The sequence below is a fragment of the Rutilus rutilus genome, assembly GCF_951802725.1.
Source record: "Rutilus rutilus genome assembly, chromosome: 10".
Classification (NCBI taxonomy): Eukaryota; Metazoa; Chordata; class Actinopteri; order Cypriniformes; family Leuciscidae; genus Rutilus; species Rutilus rutilus.
This window is the reverse complement of record NC_140215.1, coordinates 39851619-39870097: the sequence shown is the minus strand read 5'-3', so window position 1 is coordinate 39870097 and position 18479 is coordinate 39851619. Positions and strand designations below refer to the sequence as shown.

Sequence of the window (18479 nt, the reverse complement as noted above, 5' to 3'; positions counted from 1 at the left end):
TTTTGCCTGTTCCTTGTTGGATACTTTTGCCCTACTTTTCAAGTAAAGCCCTTGAACTGAGTCATTGTCTCGAAACACACCACCTTGTGGCACCGAGGTAGAGCTCCCGCCTGCTACGCAGGAGACCCGGGCTCGAATCCCAGTCGGACATAACACATCTAGTCTATGAAGCCGTTTGTTTGTTTGTTTGTTGTGCATGTGCTCAAAAAAAAAAAAGTACGAAAGTGCAAAGAAAGTGCATGCCTCCATGTGAGAGATACATCACGCCCAATGACTCATAATTTGTGTGTGGTGTGTCTTGGAGTTAAGCGCGCACGGTCAGCTCTTGAGGGGGCTAGCTGTGCGCACTGTGATGCATTGACAGTGAAAAATCTCTGCTCTCGCCTGGCTTTGTTCTTGGGGGACGAGATCCAGGCGTCTGCGCCCCGCAGTGCTGGACCCGCTACTGCTGAGGCAGAGCGCTGTCTGCACACATGGGGTTTGCAGCTGGATCTAGCTGAAGAGCTTGGGTCGGGTCTATCCCTTTCCCAATCCTATGTTGCCAGTTCCGATGCTCTCGCACCGAACTCTGAAGCCCGCTTGCCGGCTTCTTCCAGTCCGGGCGAGAGCATGTTGCTCTCCTGCCTCCTCCATGTCACCCACGTATGCAGAGTTACTTAATGTAATGACCTGCGCCACTGCCAGATTAAGCCTAGACTGGTCGGTGGAGAGACAGGAGCGCACTCCAAGCAGACTGGATGAGTGTTTATTAGCGGGTCATAGCGGGTTTACCCCGCCAGTCTTCCATTTCTCCCAGACCTCCATGAGGGACTGTTAAGGTTTTTTGGTCATACATGGTGACTGGCCAGGTGAGGCAGGATGGGTTATTCCACTTCTCGCATCTCACTTCCTCATGTGTCGCTTCTCCTTTTAAATACAGAGAGAAGGATATGCTCCTTTCATGTTCGCATAATAAGGGCTGTCTGACAAGGCTGAAAGAGAATGGGCGTTTCCGCTGCTACGCATCCCACTTTATCAGTGGTGTCCCCTTGGGGTACGAGCTTGGAAGTAGTAATATATATACGTTTCCGTATGCAAGCTGAATGGGGATGAGGGGTATTTCACCCTCATCACTCTCTCACTATACAGTTCAAGAAGTGCTTGCACGTGCTCCTGGAAGCTAGACTTTTATCTCCGACCTTACTCAAACACATCTGAACCAACTAATCAAAATATTCAGTATAACTAGAAACTTCCAGGCAGGTGTGTTAGGGCAAGTTGAAACTGAACCCTGCAGGAAAGTGGCCCTCCTACAGCATAATTTAAGCACTTCTAACACAGTGGTTTCAAACCCTGGTCCAACCCCAACATTGCACATTTTTTATGTCTCTCTTATCTGACACACTAGCTGTGTCCCAAAGTGAAGGCTGCGTCCTTCGAAGGCCGGATTTGAAGGCCGGATGGCCGCATTTGAAGGCCGATTGCGTCACCGCGGCGCAACGAAGGACGTCCCAATTCAAAGGCTGCATCCTTGGAAGGTCGCATTTGAAGGCCGATTGCGTCACCGCGGCTCGATGAAGGCTGTCCCAATTCAATTCTCCATCCTTCGAAGGCCGTATTCGAAGGCCGGTTGCGTCATCGCGCCGCGACGAAGGCTTCCCTGATTCAAAAGCGACGCCAAATGCACCCTTCGTTTCCCCGTGAAAAGAAGGATACATAAATGGACACTTAGCGGCCTATTCTACCCCATAAGTCATTGCGCGCCGTTGAAGACAGCATTTATTTATTTATTTTTAAAGGCGGCCGAGACTAGAGATCGGTGGTGGACAGCAAATTCACATTTAAATGTAAGTATTATGTTTTCATTTACTCAAATAGCTAGCGAAACCAGAGTTACATTTTCTTATAAACTTCTTCTTAACTCCTTCGTCACCATTGCGTGGCTTCATTTATCAGGTAGTTTTAGGCAAAACTTGTGGTAATAACGTTATTAGTTTAACGACCTATTTGTAATATTTTCACTTGTGTATTATAAGAAATAGGCTATCACTCACCCAATAAAGCCCAAAACAATAAGAAAAGCAGTAGATAAGGCAATGGGGTTTCACTTTTATGTGTTTTTGTAGCTGTCATGCAAGGTATGTGGTTTTAACCAAATTTTAGTATACAGAAATATGATTTCATAAGTATTTTGTATGCATGTCTTGATGTGTCATATTTTGCAGTGTTAACAATGCACTTAAATTGCTCCTCTGTGTTAAGTACCCTTTTCTGCTTTTTTAGAACAATTCAGGAAAAAATGGGTCTATATATATATATTTATAAAGAAAAGTAATACACACATCTTTGCTGAAATGTATTGTCCTGTTGTTGTTAACAAGCCATGGTTCATTTGCTCTGCCTTTAGGATTGCAAGTGTCCTGGGACAGGAGAGGGTGTGAGTGGGAAACCCACTGCTGAAGCTTGGCCCTGGTTTGTCCTCATGGATGAGGTGTTGGGACAGAGGCATTGCACCAACCCCCCTGTCCTCATCGCTTCAATCCCTGAGGACACACCAGGGCCGAGTTCAGCAGTGGGTGCCCACGGTGAGGAGGAGCCAGGGGCAGCAGCAGCACAAAGGCGGCGAGACAGGACGAGTTTTTGGACTTGATCAGAGAAGAAATGCAACTACAGAGGGAGGCAGAGGCGAGGAGTTCACAGGAAAGAAGGGAGAGGATGGACAGGCTGTTTTCTCTTCTTGAGAGAATGATTGAAAAATATATATATTTTCTACATATTCTTGTTTAACTTTTTTCACTTTTATTTTTTAAAAGAAAAATTATGTAAATTTATTTTTATGCAACTTTAATTGTGTAAATAAAAGAGAATGAATTGTTCTGGACATTGTTTATTTTTGTAATGACAGTAATACTTTCTGCATGAAACAAATTCTATACCTTTTTATTTTTTCAAATAAAAGTACTTTTTCCAACTATTTACAAAATACGTTAAACATATCAAAATCAACATAAACATTTAATTTTACAATACATAAAATAAGAAAAAAATGATGTAGACTCTATTGAGCTGAGCTGCTGGACCGGGATGGGCTGCCCCTGGTAATGCCTCCTGCTGGTGGGACATCATCTGGGATGGTCTCCAGAGTGTTAAAGTGCATATTTCCACTATCCACTAAATTGTCTACCAACAGGTTTGCAGGGCTGATTCAATCGACGGCTTCCTGAAAAAAGTACTTTTAATAACTACTGCATTTATATTAGGCTACTACTGCATTACTGCGTAGGCTATGTTGCATTTTACTTCTGTATATTTTCAATATACAGTAATATCTGGTTGTTACATTATATACTTTTGTGTAGTGTAATGTAATCATATTGTGATGTGAGGGAAAAAAGTACTTCAGGTTACTTCACATTTGTAAGTGAATACTTAACGAAATATGCAGTTCCGAAAATTAAAGTAACAAAATGTAGGCTTATTGTCACAATATTAACAAATTGTTGCTAACTACAGCAGCGTCCCATATCAAAGGGCGCATCTGAAGTGCTCGGACCGGTCTAGCCTACGAAGGATTGTTCTTGTCGCCTGGCAACCGTGACAGCTGCAGATGACGAGCGCTAGAAATACTGGACTTTTTATATTAAATTGGGTTTTGTATTCAAACAGGGCTAAACCGAAAATACATGATCCGGCAGCGCCGGTGCACACCATGACCTCCAGTAAAATATAAAACATAAAAATGACAATAGTCAATTCTGGCTCCATAGCTGTTTACTCAGTTATAAAAATGAATGATCAGGAAAGCAGCTGTCCTCTCGCACCGTTGCTTGGCGCCAGGAGCGGTGATCGGGAACACCTGGTTGCACAATTAGGAAATCCTAGGAAGGCTACATGGTGCGTCCTTCAGAGGACGCATAGGCTGCATCCTTGAAGTCTGCGTCCTTCGAAGGATGCAGCCTTCAACATTGGGACACAGCTACTTATTTGTGGTCTTGGAGTTTACTAACGAGCTGATAAGTTGAGTCAGGTGTAGCAGTTTTACTTACCCTCAAACAAGACCCCACTTATGTTGGAGTTTTATAGGTGGTGCCAAATTAATATTGTGAGTTTTGGTCACACCACTTAATGTGAGTGTGAAATTGTGAGATGACCTCTTAAGCCTGGTTTATACTCACTGCTTCTGCATAAGCGCAAAGGTGCGAGTGACAAAAATTCCGTCATTGCAGTGTAGGCGATTGTGCACATCGAGTGCCTAAGACCCCATGTGGCCCGATGTGTTGTAGTTTACATAATTTTTAAGGATTTTAAACATGGTTATGAATATATTTAGATGGATTTGTGTGGCTTCTATTTTTTTCTGCCACCACTGCTGTATCTAAAAGGAATTTTAATGGTTGTTTGGGTGTTAACCCAATTAGTCTCAATATGGATGCAGGGCAGAAATTGCCTGTGGATCAATGAGAAGTCCTGCCTATCCAACGTTTGAGGTGTCTGTCTTATCTGATAATGTTGGACAATCCAATCGAAATGTAGCAAACCTTTCTTCACTGTTGCAGTCAGAGAGGGAGCCCTATCATTAAACTGGGCCCTAGAATGTGCTGTTTGCTACACAGGTGTGTTTTATTAGGGAGACATCTAAAGGCACTTCAGGACCAGGGTTGGGAACCACTGCTCTAGCATATCCAAAATGCCACTACCTAACTCGTTTTTAACTCCTGGCAATCCTGTAATCGAATCTCTTAATTATATTACTGCAGTCACTACTGCTACTTAATGCAATTGAGTAAATCTGTTTTATTTTGCACTCCAAAAGTATTGCTGAAAACACTGAAAAAAATGCAATTGTGTACATGTTTGTCTATGTATCTGCATTTGTAACCCGAATATGTACCATGCTCAGGAACATGTTGAAAACTATTCTGAAGACTCCAGCATCCAATCAAGCTTCTCCAAAATGCACCATTTCCCCCCTGAAAGAAAAGAGGTAAGATATAATTTATCAATAGAAATAAACATGAATATAGATAGAATTGTTCTCATGAAGTTTCTGTAAAGACTATCCATTTTGAGCACACACAGCAAAATGCGCACTCGCCACTATATTCACAGGACAGGCTCCAGGACCAGTGATGGGAAACACTGCCATTAGGTGATGATCACGAGCAATAGACTCTTATTATTTACACATGGTTAATAAAACAGGGAAGGTTTGTTACTTTCTTAAGCCTTTGTGATTCCCATGCCACATGGCAGTCAGTGATGACATAACCTTCAGGAGTCTGTGCTATACTGCCTCACCAAGCTTGTAAAGTTTGTTTTCTGCTAAATGACTAAATGTAAATGTAAAGTAGGCATATTTTATCTATAAAACAATCTGTCACGTAAAGTGAACTGTAGGCTAGTCCAGTAGAAACCAAGAACAGTTTATTACAGAAGAGAACAAAAAAAAAAAAAACGATGATGATTTGGCTTGCCTACACTGTGAGATTGAGACTCAACAACAGAAGACTGACACAAACAAAGCTCGGACAAAGCTTTTGACACAAAAATTGACAGGAAACATGAGGTCTGTAAGTACACAATCACTAATTGGCAAACAAGAAACAGTTGGAAATAATCATGCGAATAATAAACAAGAAAACTACAAAGGGATTCGCTCCCCGGAATTGCAGATGTGGATTGTAGAATGCACTGAATAACGCAGATTAAAAGACGGGGAGGAGCCGAAGCATGCCGCCGTTTTAAAAGTTTTAAAGGGGACTAAGGCGATTCTTGAATTTGTGAACATATTATGGAGCTAATCAGATTTTTTGGGTAGAAATGTAAGGGTGCTGAAGCCCATCTAAAAAGGGCCTAGCGACGCCCCTGACACACAACCACTTACTGAACAGCTGGGGACTGTGTTGAGCGAGAAAGAAGACATTGTTCAGCAGAGGACTGGAGGACAACATAAACATGTTGGGCCTACATGAGGCTGCAGGGCAGTTCTGCGTGGGATTATGGCTATCGATCACACAGAGCTTACAGGAGGGGGCAGATATATATGTCTGTGGTTTTTTTGTGGCGCAAGGCCATTTGTGAGGCACCTTGTGCTCTAGGTCTATGTATGGTGTTAAATGGTCCATGTTTACCTTACATAAAAAAGGTGAAAGGCCTCAGTCTGGTATTTAACATTTTCCTCCATTTTTTTGCCACTGGTCTACATTGTCCCCAACTTACCACCTTGCCTCCTTTGGGCCTTCCTCTTCCTCATTTTTTCATGATCTCTTTGCAATTTCCAGGACAGTATCATGTACTTTTGACAGGTGGTTATCTTGGCCAGTTTTACCCAAGACAAAAACAAACATCCAAAATCAGTTACACCCGCTTCGAAATATGAGGGCATACATTTGTGAGTAGTGAATTCAGCTGACTCTCATACAAAACGTAAAGGGCACTTTCACAGTCCCTGCATCTCAATGTCCATACTGTCCATCCTAAATAGTATGTGAGATTAGAATAAGTGTGTGACAAAGCATAGTATGTTGAAAAGAGTATGCCAGAAGTTCCCGGATGGTCTACTATTTCCATTGAATTTTCGAAGTGTGGATGCGTGCTCACTATAACAGCTAATATTGCCCACAACCTATTGCGCTTTGGAGGAGGAACTACAAACACGAGTAAAAAGTGTTAAAAAACAACAAAACATGGCGGATATGCGCAACCGACGGTGAGAGGTTTAGATAAAGGTTTGAGTGACTAATTAACCTAATAATTTTTTTATTTATTATAAAGATCTGTTTGGCCATTAACTTTTAAATGCATTATTATGCATTAATATGAGGAGAAATCTCTGCATGAAAGACCCACGACTGGCAGATCACTGTGCATCTGCATTTTTCTCCGATATGGTAGGAAATTAAATGAAATCAAATGTGGAGGATTTTATCTTTGACAAGGTGATTGACAGGTCAGTTTACGGTGATAGAATGCGACAGAGAGCAACAGTTAAAGAGGCAATTGTATGTGATAGTATGTCCCAAAGCTTGTGTACTCTTTTGCTACACACTCAAAAGTATCTACCTTTTCTTCACAAAAAGAGTACATACTTTTAGGGCGTAGTATATAGGCGCAGCACGTTTCATGATGTGATTGGCTGTTCCCTGCCCCACTATCATGTGACGAGCACATGACCTTAGGTATACAATGCATACAAGTTATGCTTATTTCTCCGGATTTAAACATTCTTAGAAACATTTGGGATAATGTAAGTACACAAATCAACAAAATATATAACATTGTTCTAGTGGTTTTTGGATATTTTTATCAGAAATCTTACATAGTGTGCCTTCAAGCATAATTAGAGCAGTTACTTGCAGTACTACATCGTACGATTATTTAAACATCTGCTATCTGTGCTGTTGTTGCCATGTTTTAGGCTATGGTGTTGGTGTGGAAGAGGACGTGGCAAGACCACGAAGGTTCTGGGGTGGATTCCCTGATTCTGGAGGATGACTACCCAAATTGCTTGGCTTTATCTCCATACACACAGAAGATCTCTTATTGTTCATTAAAAAGTAATTAAATATAGAAAGTCTACATTATTCATGTGTACATTTTGCCCAAATACACACAAAACTACAGGACAGAAGAGAGTCTGAGAACAAGGTCAGCTATGACTAAAGGCTAGACGATAAAACAATGCATAGAGGAGCTGGTGGGTTGATGTGCTGATATCTGAACTTTCTGAACAATTGCTAAGCTAAGATTGTGTGTTAAATGCATGCACAGAATATACTGTGGAGAGCGAAAGCTGTGATGGAGGCAATGAAATATTGAATGACGAGGACCCTCTACCTTCCACTGATCGGCCTGGACCCAGTGCCTTGATCCAGCTTGGACAGTTCATCATGAAACAGAGCTATATAATTGCTCTCATCATCACGATGGTAACGTAGTGTTTGCGGGCAGAATAGCCCTATGTTGCTTCATGCTTGCAGTATAATCTGAGTATTTTCTGACCTTTTGATATTTATAGATGATTATAGAGAAGGAAAAAACTGTCATATATTTTTATTTTTCCGTATTTTTCAACATAACACCTTTACAGGTTGCTCAGAATGGGTGGTGGCTAATCAGTGGGCGTTTTCAAACTGGGATGGGCGTTTTGTTCAATCATCTGATTGAAACGCATAAATGACATGTATAGAAGCTGTGACAATAGCTGTATTTTAGACCAATATCCAACAGATTTAAATAATTTAATGACGAAAAACAACACCGTAATTTTTTAGTGTGTGGAATTTCTTGCACTTCAGATAAAGTCAAAAACCCTGTAATCCCTCCAGCACTCCTTGAGTACCTTATCGCTTTATAAAATGAATATTTTAATGCTTTATGAACTGTTCATGAAAATACATTGTTCCATGCAATTTCTGTCCTTGTTACCTAGGATAATTATCAAAGTTGTTAATGAAAGTGAAGTGCATGTCACTAATGATTGGATGGTTGGAGAGTCTGGCCATTAACAGAGCAGGTTATGATCCAGGGTTAGTTTACTTCAGACGCATTCAGATCCAGTCGCCATGACATATTTCACACTATATATAATATTGAGCAATGCTTTTTTACACTCATTCATTCATTTTTTCCTCGTTGGTAACACTTTATAATAACGTTCAGTTGTAAGTCATTTATAAGTGGTTAGTTAATGATGAACTAATCGTTTACACAACATTCATAAATGATTAGAAAGTGATATACTAACATTTTATGTATGTTTTGTAAATTCTGTTACGAGTCATTTACAAGTGATTAGTAAATGATTAACTAATTATTTACGAAACATGACTATGCGGTCATAATGATTAATAAGTGATATGTTCATTATTGTGTGTATGTTTTGTAGATTCAGTTATAAGTCATTTACAATTGATTAGTAAATGATTAACTAAGAATTTACAAAACATGAATATGCATTTCATAAATGTTTAATACATTTTTATTTTATTTTTATGTATGTAGCAATTACAGTGTGCAGAAAGTGTTGTAAATGCCTTGTATACACGTACAGATCATTTATAACAGGTCAGTAACAGTGTTCAACAAAATGATGTGTAAACGCATGAATAAATCATTTACAACACTTTCTGCGTCCCCTAAAGTGTAAACTATTCATCACTTGTAAATGTGTTACACATCATTCGTAGATTACCACTTCAAGAACCAACAAGGCATAAGATCTACGAATCGAATCTACGAATGATGTGTAACACATTTACAAGTGATGAATAGTTTACACTTTAGATTAGGGGATGCAGAAAGGAATGAAACGTATAGTCATGTTTTGTAAATGATCAGTTAATCATTAGCTAATCAAATGTAAATGACTTATAACTGAATCTGCAAAACATACATAAAATAATGAACATATCACTTATTAATCATTTATGAATGTTTTGTAAATGATTAGTTCATCATTAACTAACCACTTATAAATGACTTACAACTGAACGAAATTGGAAGACACACCCACTCGTGTCAAGCCTTGTTTTTCTGTATATGTGTGCAGGTATGGAGCATCAGCTATAACTCATGGCTCACGTTAATATTACTGGTGTGGTCATGTGTGATCTGGATGCTGAAGGATCGGCGGCGGTTCGCTATGCTTAGCGCTCCATTTCTTGCTGTCTACGGGACATTGCTGCTCGTGGTTACATTCATCAGCCAACTCCATCTTAAGCATATTGACATTTTCCCTGCTTTACCGAAGGTTGTGCTGATTGACTTTGATGTGTATGGTTATCCAGTGCCCTGTGTGCATCTTGCTGCAAAGGTATGATGTTTTGTGATAGAGCTTAACAAAGAGCTTAAAACTTTAATATTAGGTTTTATTAATCTTGATTAATTGCAATTTTTCTTAATTTTTTTATTTTTATCAATTGACAGCACAAATTTTTATAAGATGTGTTATAGATATGTGTTATATCTATACCCATATCTGTTTTAAAATCTAATGATTTCTTTGCAGGTTTCTTTTACGTTTAGTTTCTGGATTTTACTTAGGCAACGGCTGAAGGAAAGAAAAGAGGAGCTACAGAGCACGGATGGTTTAATGGAAGTCAAAGTTCAAGCATGTATGGATATCTGTTTTATCTTTGGATTATTATTATTTATTTTAACAGAATCTGTGTATGATATACAGCATGTGGTTGTTCTGCATTGTCTGATTAGGGCTGGCTGAAGTCACTATAGATGTATAAGTATAACATAAATATGTGATTAAAAAAAAAAAACATTATTTGGCCTGCAACTGTTTTTGCAAAATACATGTAAAATGTGTTAAGATGATTGAAGGCCACAAAACAAAGGCAGTATGGATGCAGATGCTAAAACCTAAACGGTCCCACTTTATATTAAGTGGCTTTAAGTACTATGTACTTACATCAAAAAATAAGTACATGTACTTACTGTGTTCATGATGGATTGTAAAACACTTGTGCTGCTATTGAGGTGTGATACGGGTAAGGTTAGGGACAGGTGTGGTTTAAGGGTGGGTTAAGGTGTAAGGAAAGGGTCATCAGTGTTATTACAAATGTAATTACATACATTAATTACAGCTGTAATTGCATGCAGGCATTTTCAAAATAATGTAAAAACATGTATGTACACAATAAGTCCATTGTATCAAATTATTAATTTCAATGTAAGTACATAGTACCTATAGCCACTTGATATAAAGTAGGACCCTAATAAATATTGTATATGGGCTAGGTGTGCATTACATGATTTTAATGCACAAAGTGGATTGAGTTATACAATACAGATTATTTCAAAGCAGCTTCACAGTAATAACCAGGAACAAACCGTAATGATGCAAACTGCTGTAAAGAAGAGCTACAGAAGACACTTTAATGTTGATTCAATTCAGTTCGATAACAGTATCAATGTTGCAAAATTGGTCAGTTATGAAACAAAGTTGATTGCCGTTGAAGAGTAGTTGACAGAAATGGAGAAGAAACCCCTTGTGAGAAACAAGGCTCAGTGGGGGTTGGCCAGCTCTCTCCTGGCCAAATGAACAAACATAGTGGGATGTAATCCAGGCTGTCAGATTCTGGATTGATATGATTCAAAATGTTTCATACAGCTCCTTCTGCTTGAAGATTGATATGCCATTTCCTATATTTAGTGGGAACAGTAGAAGCTGGTCATAGGGGTCTGTGCAGGACTTGTTTGGTTCTTGTTGTCTTTGCTGAGGTCCTGTGCCAAGGGCTGTCTAGTCGACTAGGTCTTCACTGGAGATCTGTCCTTAGGGCCTGTCAAAGTGTCGTGGTCTTCACTGACATTCAGGGCTGAGTTGTGGCCGCGGTTGTTTATGATGGTCTCAGCTCGTTCAAGGTCTTCTCATAGCTTAGCCAATCTAGTTTTCCTCACTGAAAAGTGCCTGAATCAGCTTAGGGAGATCAGCTAAGCCAGCTTAGGTCCTGTTCACACCTGGTATTAAGATGTATTTTGGTAGATCGGATCACAAGTAGACGAGGTAACGCTGTTTACGCTTGCTTTTTTTTGTCCACTTTTGATGTTTACGCATTAGGTTAGTAGACGGAGAGTAGGCGTCCTTTTGTGGCAGTTTGAACGCATTCGACCTCTTGACTGAACTATGAAAGCAATCCGGTAGAGTCCTGGAAGTGGACAAGCTCAAAACATTTTAGACCCCATTTACACCTGTATTTAGTGTCGTCCACTTGTGATCAGATTGAAGAAAATGCTTCTTAATACCAGGTGTAAACAGGAGCTTAGACTTTAGTTACAGTTTATTAAATCATCATTTTTATCAATTACTTCAGTTTCAGTTGATGTCAAGGGATAGAAAATGCTGTTTCTATAAATGACAGTAGATTACTGTGTCTTTGGGCCCTATCTTGCACCCAGCGCAATTGACTTTGTACACCGAAGCATGTTTCATTCCTATTTTGCACCCGCGCAAAGCGCGCTTTTCCCTCCACAGAAGCACGTCGCTAAACTAGGGAATGAACTTGCGCTCTCTGGGCGGTTCAGCGCAAAAAAGGAGGCGTGTTTTGGCGCAAACGTTCCCTGGTGCTATTTTACTGTTCCATAAAACAATTGCGCCACTGGCCAGAAAAAACCTAGTCTAAAGTCAGTGACGCGTTGCGCGTTGTTCATTATGCTATTTTAAGGGCGCATGCTTGACCATAATGTATAGAGTGCACAAACGCTCATACACTGTGATTCTCTAATCTACACAGAAGCAGCAGTTTTCATTTTTGCAAATCATATTATTACAAACGATAGATAGATAGATAGATAGATAGATAGATAGATAGATAGATAGATAGATAGATAATTTATTATAAATATAATCATTTATTATAAAAGCATACATCTAGCTTACACATTTACCCACATTATTATATGCCTGTTTAACCGAAGCTAATTTGGGTGTGTTTCTCCATCCCCAATGTCACTTCTCTCTCTTTTACGGCCGTGACGAGAGCGTTGCTCTCCTCGGCTGTGAACCGCTCTTGACGCGCGCCTGGCAAATCCGCCGTTATAATAGCAATACGCCAAGGAAAAAGTGCGTCTGCTCTTAAAGGGAATGTGAGATGATGCTCTGATTGGTTTATTTCACGTTACGCCCAAACCACACCTATGAATAATGAAGCTACTTCAGACCAACCCCTTTTAGATTTGCGCCCGGCGCAAGAGTCATTTATCCCGCCGGGAAAATAGCAACAGCGCCGAGACCCGCCCACAAAGTTACTTGCGCTTTGCGCTTTGACACTTGCGTTTCAGATCGTTAAAATAGGGCCCATAAAGTCTTATGTCTTTCATGTTTGTTTGAAAATATAACATCTCACTTGCAAAATAATTAATATATTGTGGAAATGTGTGTATATTTCTATTACAGGTGACAACAGTCAAAGCTCTCGAATGATGACTGTGTTTGGAGGATTGGTGAAAGGCATTTTGGTGAAGTACTGGATCTTCTGCTGCTGCTTCATGTTCTTCTTTGTCAGTTTCTCAGACAAAGTGGCAGTCTACAAAATTCTCTATATCTGCTTATTCCTTTTCGCTGTGGTTCTGTACGAGGTGAGTTAAGACCATGTATCAACCTTTTCCCAACCAGAGTTTGCTGATCCATTTATTAGCCAACCTGAAGAACCTCTAATAAAAATTCTCTAACAATTCAAATAACTGTCCTTAATTCAGAAACTCAATGTAATGCTCACCAATTTATATATATAAAGGGTCAAATCATTGCTTAAGATTGATTCAGTTTATTCCGAGGTCTGTGTTTTTAACTGGTTGAATATTTTGCCCCATAGCTGAGCTATGCTTGAGTTTAAACATAAATATTACAACAGACGTAACATGGGGCAAAATGAGTAAACATTTTAGGTTGCGTTTTATGTGATCTGGTTTAACATAATTTGAAACTGCTACAGCAGAGTGGAAGATGCACACAGCACTAGTGATTTTAATACTAACATAGCCTACCGCGTACATACAGTGATCACGTCTCAGACGGGTGTCAGCTTCTTCAGTTTGAAATAACGATGAATGCTATATGTTTTTATGAAATGTAGTGCTTACATTTTTTTATTATGCTTTGAAATGTAGTAAAGTAAAAGTTTTCCAAAATAAAAATACAATACTTGAGAACAGTTCTATAGTAAAAATCCTTAATTACTGGGCACCACTATGTGGAAATTATTCAAAAGTTAGAGATTTTATGTATTTATAGTTAACTAGCTCTTTCTCTAGATTTTGCTGCTCTGGTGGTTTTTCCTTGCTTTTAAAGGTAACATAAAGTATTCATAGCACATACATTTTTTCTAAGGGGCCATTTACACGACTCCGTTTCAACTAAAAAATGTGTTTTGGGGGCCTGAAAACTCAAGCCTTTCCAAACCAGTTTCAAAGTGCTAGTTTTTGAAAATGATACCATCATGGTCTCAGTGTAAACTACAAAAACGTGAATTTGTGAAAACGGTGACGTCATGTGTATTATGTGTTTAGTCTATAGGCGCGTAGTGTTTCTTTACAAAGTGACATCGCCATCTACTGGCCTAGCAGGAGAACACAGCGATTTTAGTCGTTTTCACAGATCCATTTGACAACGTTTTGAAACCGTTATCTTCTGTACACAAAAAAGAAAAAAAAAGAAAAAACGTTTCCGGTTTCAGTACATCGGTGACATGTAAACGTACCCTGAATCTGGTTCTAATGTTAGTGAATTTATTCACTATTATTTAGAGTTTTCTAAATGATGTGCGGGAGGTTAGTCATTTGCATGAAACGCCCACAATATCTCCATATAAGGGTTTTACACACAACCTGTTGTCAGTCTCGTCAAACGTATGCCACTCTCGTCAGATCCTCGAGCAATGCCAAGTGTGTCATTCTCAAAACCAGTTCAAACACAATACACACCTTTTATACAGATCCAGATTGCAGACCTCATACACATAAATCGGCTTTATTCAGAGAAACCTTGCAACTGAAGCTATAACACAGGTTTTCTTATGAAATATATTCAATATGAAATTAAATTGTATTATTTATTATTATTTATTTATTTTTTTATAAAAATAATATAATATAACATAATATAGTCATGTTAAGATGATATATAACTTCTTTACAAGATTTTAAGTCCACACAGAGAAAGTGCTTTTTGTGTACGTTTAATTTCAGTTGTTCCTAAATTTTTCTGTAAATTAGTATACATTTTTATACAAGTTTTTGGTGAATCATGATTTGTTTGTAAAAACGATCGTACGCAGATTTCACGCACAAATTTGTGCGTACGCATGCTTCGTGAATGAGACTCAATGCTCTTTCGAGCTCGTCACAGTGTCGTAACGGTGTCTACTAGCAGGAGCTGACCTGGCCATTAGCGAGGAAACTCATTTCTGTAATGGATCGCCCACTTTTCACCATCCAGTCATTTCCAGATGCATAAAATAAAGTCATTAGACTCCCTATCTTTTTTTCTTTTTTTGTTCTCTCATTGATTTTAATTTCACTTGGCAATGTCACATTACTCAAATAAAATGGGCTGTGAATTCTGTTTAACTTGAATATTGATGCAACTGTTTTGTCCAGGTGCATTATGAAGTATGGAGGAGTCAACTGAAGTATTTCTGGGCAGTTGTGGTTGGATACTCTATGCTAGTTTTGATGCTGATCTACGTATACCAGTTTAAAAGTGTCTGTAACCTGTTCCAACAGATTTTAGGCATAACAGAGGAAAGGTAAGTACTGCCATGAAGATAATGAATCATTTATGAAATTAACAGGGCTTTGGGGCGAAAATGGCAACAAAAATGACTGAGTTTTCTGTTAGCATGTACATATGATTATGAGACAGCTTTTACACATGAAATCCGTGTGTTCACTCTGTCAGGTTACGAGACCTTGGGTTAGAACAGTTTGACACCGTTGAACTATTTGCACGAATCTTACGGCCGGCCTTCTTCCTTCTGGCCTGCATTCTTCAGCTGCATTATTTCAACTGTGACTTCCTCTCTGTAACCGATCTTCAGACAGTTTCAACGAAGAACAGAACAAACAGGTGTGTCAAAATACGCAGACACACAAACACATTGCATCTTTGTCTTTTGGACTCAATAAAATAATTGTGAGAGAACTCAATACAGGTACCATCGGAATAAAACCTCCACACACACACCCCTGTGTAATAAATAGTAATAATAAACTAATAAATAGTTTTGTATAATTTTCCAATTAAAGCAAGATGAATTTACTTGAGAAGCAACATTGCACATCTATTAATATCTTGAGATATGATTTCAGAGAAGAAGATCTGAAGGAAACACTGAAGGGGATTTTTGATATGTGAGTATATCACCTCTTGCAGTGGCTTTTAATAGTTTTTCCATAATTAATTGAACGAAATCAGCACAATAAATTGACAGCTCTAATATATTATTTGTTTTCCTTAATCATAATTGCATCCTTTCAGCCGAGGTGACTGGTGATTTTGTGCATGTATTAAATACATCCTGAGTTTCCTTGATCCTGAAGTCATTCCTCATCTTCCCCCTCTAAAGCACCTTCATCTTTTGTGCGTTATAAGAACTCCTGTAATAAACTGACTTTCTTTTTCTTTTCTTTTTACTGCAGGATAAGGAAAAACACTGAGAAACTGATGAAATGGTGAGTGAGGTTTAGGTTTGCAGGGCTTCATGTGAGAGTTTATTAGAGAGCTATTTAAGTCACAGAAACAGATGGTCCTTTAAAGCCATTTGCAGCACAGAATTCAGGTTTAATGTGTAGCCTGGGCTTCAGTGCCTTACTCAAGGGCACAACAGTTATAGTAAATGGAAAATTTCTAGATGAAGAGATGTGCTACCCCACACATCTGATTTTGATTCTTCTTACACTTTTTGAATATGTTTATCAGTGGTTGCAGTCCAGAAAATCACAGCTGGGTTTCGGCTGTGGAACAATTGAACGTTGCAGCCCTTAAATTATGACCATTACTAAAAAGACTTTCGATAGATGCTTTTGATTTTTTTTTTGAAATAGAAGTACAGCTGGAAGTGACAAAATAAAAGAGAGACAGGTGTACTTTTGGTAACACTTTATAATAACGTTCAGTTGTAAGTCGTTTATAAGTGGTTAGTAATTACATTCATAAATGATTAGCAAGTGATATACTAACATTTTATGTATGTTTTGTAGATTCAGTTATAAGTCATTTACATTTGATTAGCTAATGATTAACTAATCATTTACAAAACATGACTATGCGTTTCATAAATGTTTAATAAATGATGTTACATTTTGTTGTATGTTTTGCTCATATCAGGTGCACAGTGTTTAGACTCCATGTGTTTCAGAGAAAACAGCATGAACGCATGAATAAATCATTTACAACACTTTCTGCGTCCCCTAATCTAAAGTGTAAACTATTCATCACTTGTAAATGTGTTACACATCATTCGTAGATAACATTCGTAGATCTTATGCCTTATTGGTTCTTGACGTGGTAATCTACGAATGATGTGTAACACATTTACAAGTGATGAATAGTTTACACTTTAGGGGATGCAGAAAGTGTTGGAAATGATTTATTCATGCGTTTACACATCATTGTGTTGAACACTGTTACTGACCTGTTAGAAATGATCTGTACGTGTATACAAGGCATTTACAACACTTTCTGCACACTCTAATTGCTACATACATACAAAAAAAACATAATTTATTAAACATTTATGAAACGCATATTCATGTTTTGTAAATGATTAGTTAATCATTAACTAATCAATTGTAAATGACTTATAACTGAATCTACAAAACATACACACAATAATGAACATATCACTTATTAATCATTTATCAACGCATAGTCATGTTTCGTAAATACTTAGTTAATCATTTACTAATCACTTGTAAATGACTTGTAACAGAATTAGCAAAACATACATAAAATGTTAGTATCACTTGCTAATCATTTATGAATGTTTTGTAAATGAATAGTTCATCATTAACTAACCACTTATAAAAGACTTACAACTGAACGCTATTATAAAGTGTTACCGTACTTTTTTAAAAACTTGAATAAATTGTAAAGAATCTGAATGTACATTGATTTTCTGTTGAATTGTATTTCAGTATTATTTTTGTGCATGTGCTGAGTGTGACGTGTAAACTGACTACAGATCACAGAAATGCTGTTTGTTAGTATCTCCCCCTTCACCCTTATTGTTGAATAAGATTCTTTGCTCTAACTTGTTGCAATTATTATTTTTTCACTGTTCTGTCCACAATTTATTGTTGTTTTAAAACATTTTGACCCTGGTGCACTTTTCCATATTCCAAAAGGAAATGGGGTTAGAAAACGCCAGATGGCGCTGTTCCCCAATAAAGCAAGCAACTGGATATAATTCAACGCCATTGTTTCAAAATCGCCACACATCTCAGCGGGGAGATATACGTGATTCTGTCTTTCTCCCTTAAAGGCTGAAGGAAGGGCAGCTCCGAGGAAAAGGTGGTGATCAAATACATATTTCATCTTCCTCCTTGGACAAACATCATGAAATAGAATTAGAAGATGATGGTAAGTACAATTCCTACCTGGTCAATTTGGTTTAAAATGCACCACACAAGTAATCCATACAACACGTTCTGTGTGAGGAAGCCATTATTTAGTGGAAATATTTTTTCCAATGACACTCAAAAATAGTTTATTTCCTAAAATAAATTGAGGAAAACTTTGTAGAGAGTATAACAGTCCATTCAAACTAATTATGTTTTGCAAAACACATTGAATTAATTGAAGTTCTTGTGTAGCAGGCCAAAATTGTGTAAAACCAAAATAGCCTTTATTTAAAAAACAAACAAAAAAACTTAAACATAGCGGAGAGAACGATTGCTGCTTGTATTATTTCTTTTTTCCAGCTACATCGCCTTGTCTTGACGTTAAAGTAGTGCATATTTACATATATGAATAATCATTTGAAGCCTGT

At 38.2% G+C, this 18479-nt stretch overlaps 1 protein-coding gene across 1 annotated transcript in view; it reads left to right on the top strand.

Annotated features, from left to right (window-relative positions):
- The window catches only part of LOC311298341 (piezo-type mechanosensitive ion channel component 2), a 92709-nt gene that overhangs the window by 25887 nt on the left and 48343 nt on the right, over window positions 1-18479 (top strand). The window contains 11 exon segments of the mRNA XM_084421168.1: window positions 4880-4963; window positions 7397-7535; window positions 7750-7907; window positions 9530-9793; window positions 9989-10094; window positions 12887-13068; window positions 15088-15236; window positions 15389-15556; window positions 15799-15840; window positions 16129-16161; window positions 17973-18070. Of these exon segments, the coding sequence (XP_084277294.1) occupies window positions 4880-4963; window positions 7397-7535; window positions 7750-7907; window positions 9530-9793; window positions 9989-10094; window positions 12887-13068; window positions 15088-15236; window positions 15389-15556; window positions 15799-15840; window positions 16129-16161; window positions 17973-18070 (1423 nt within the window).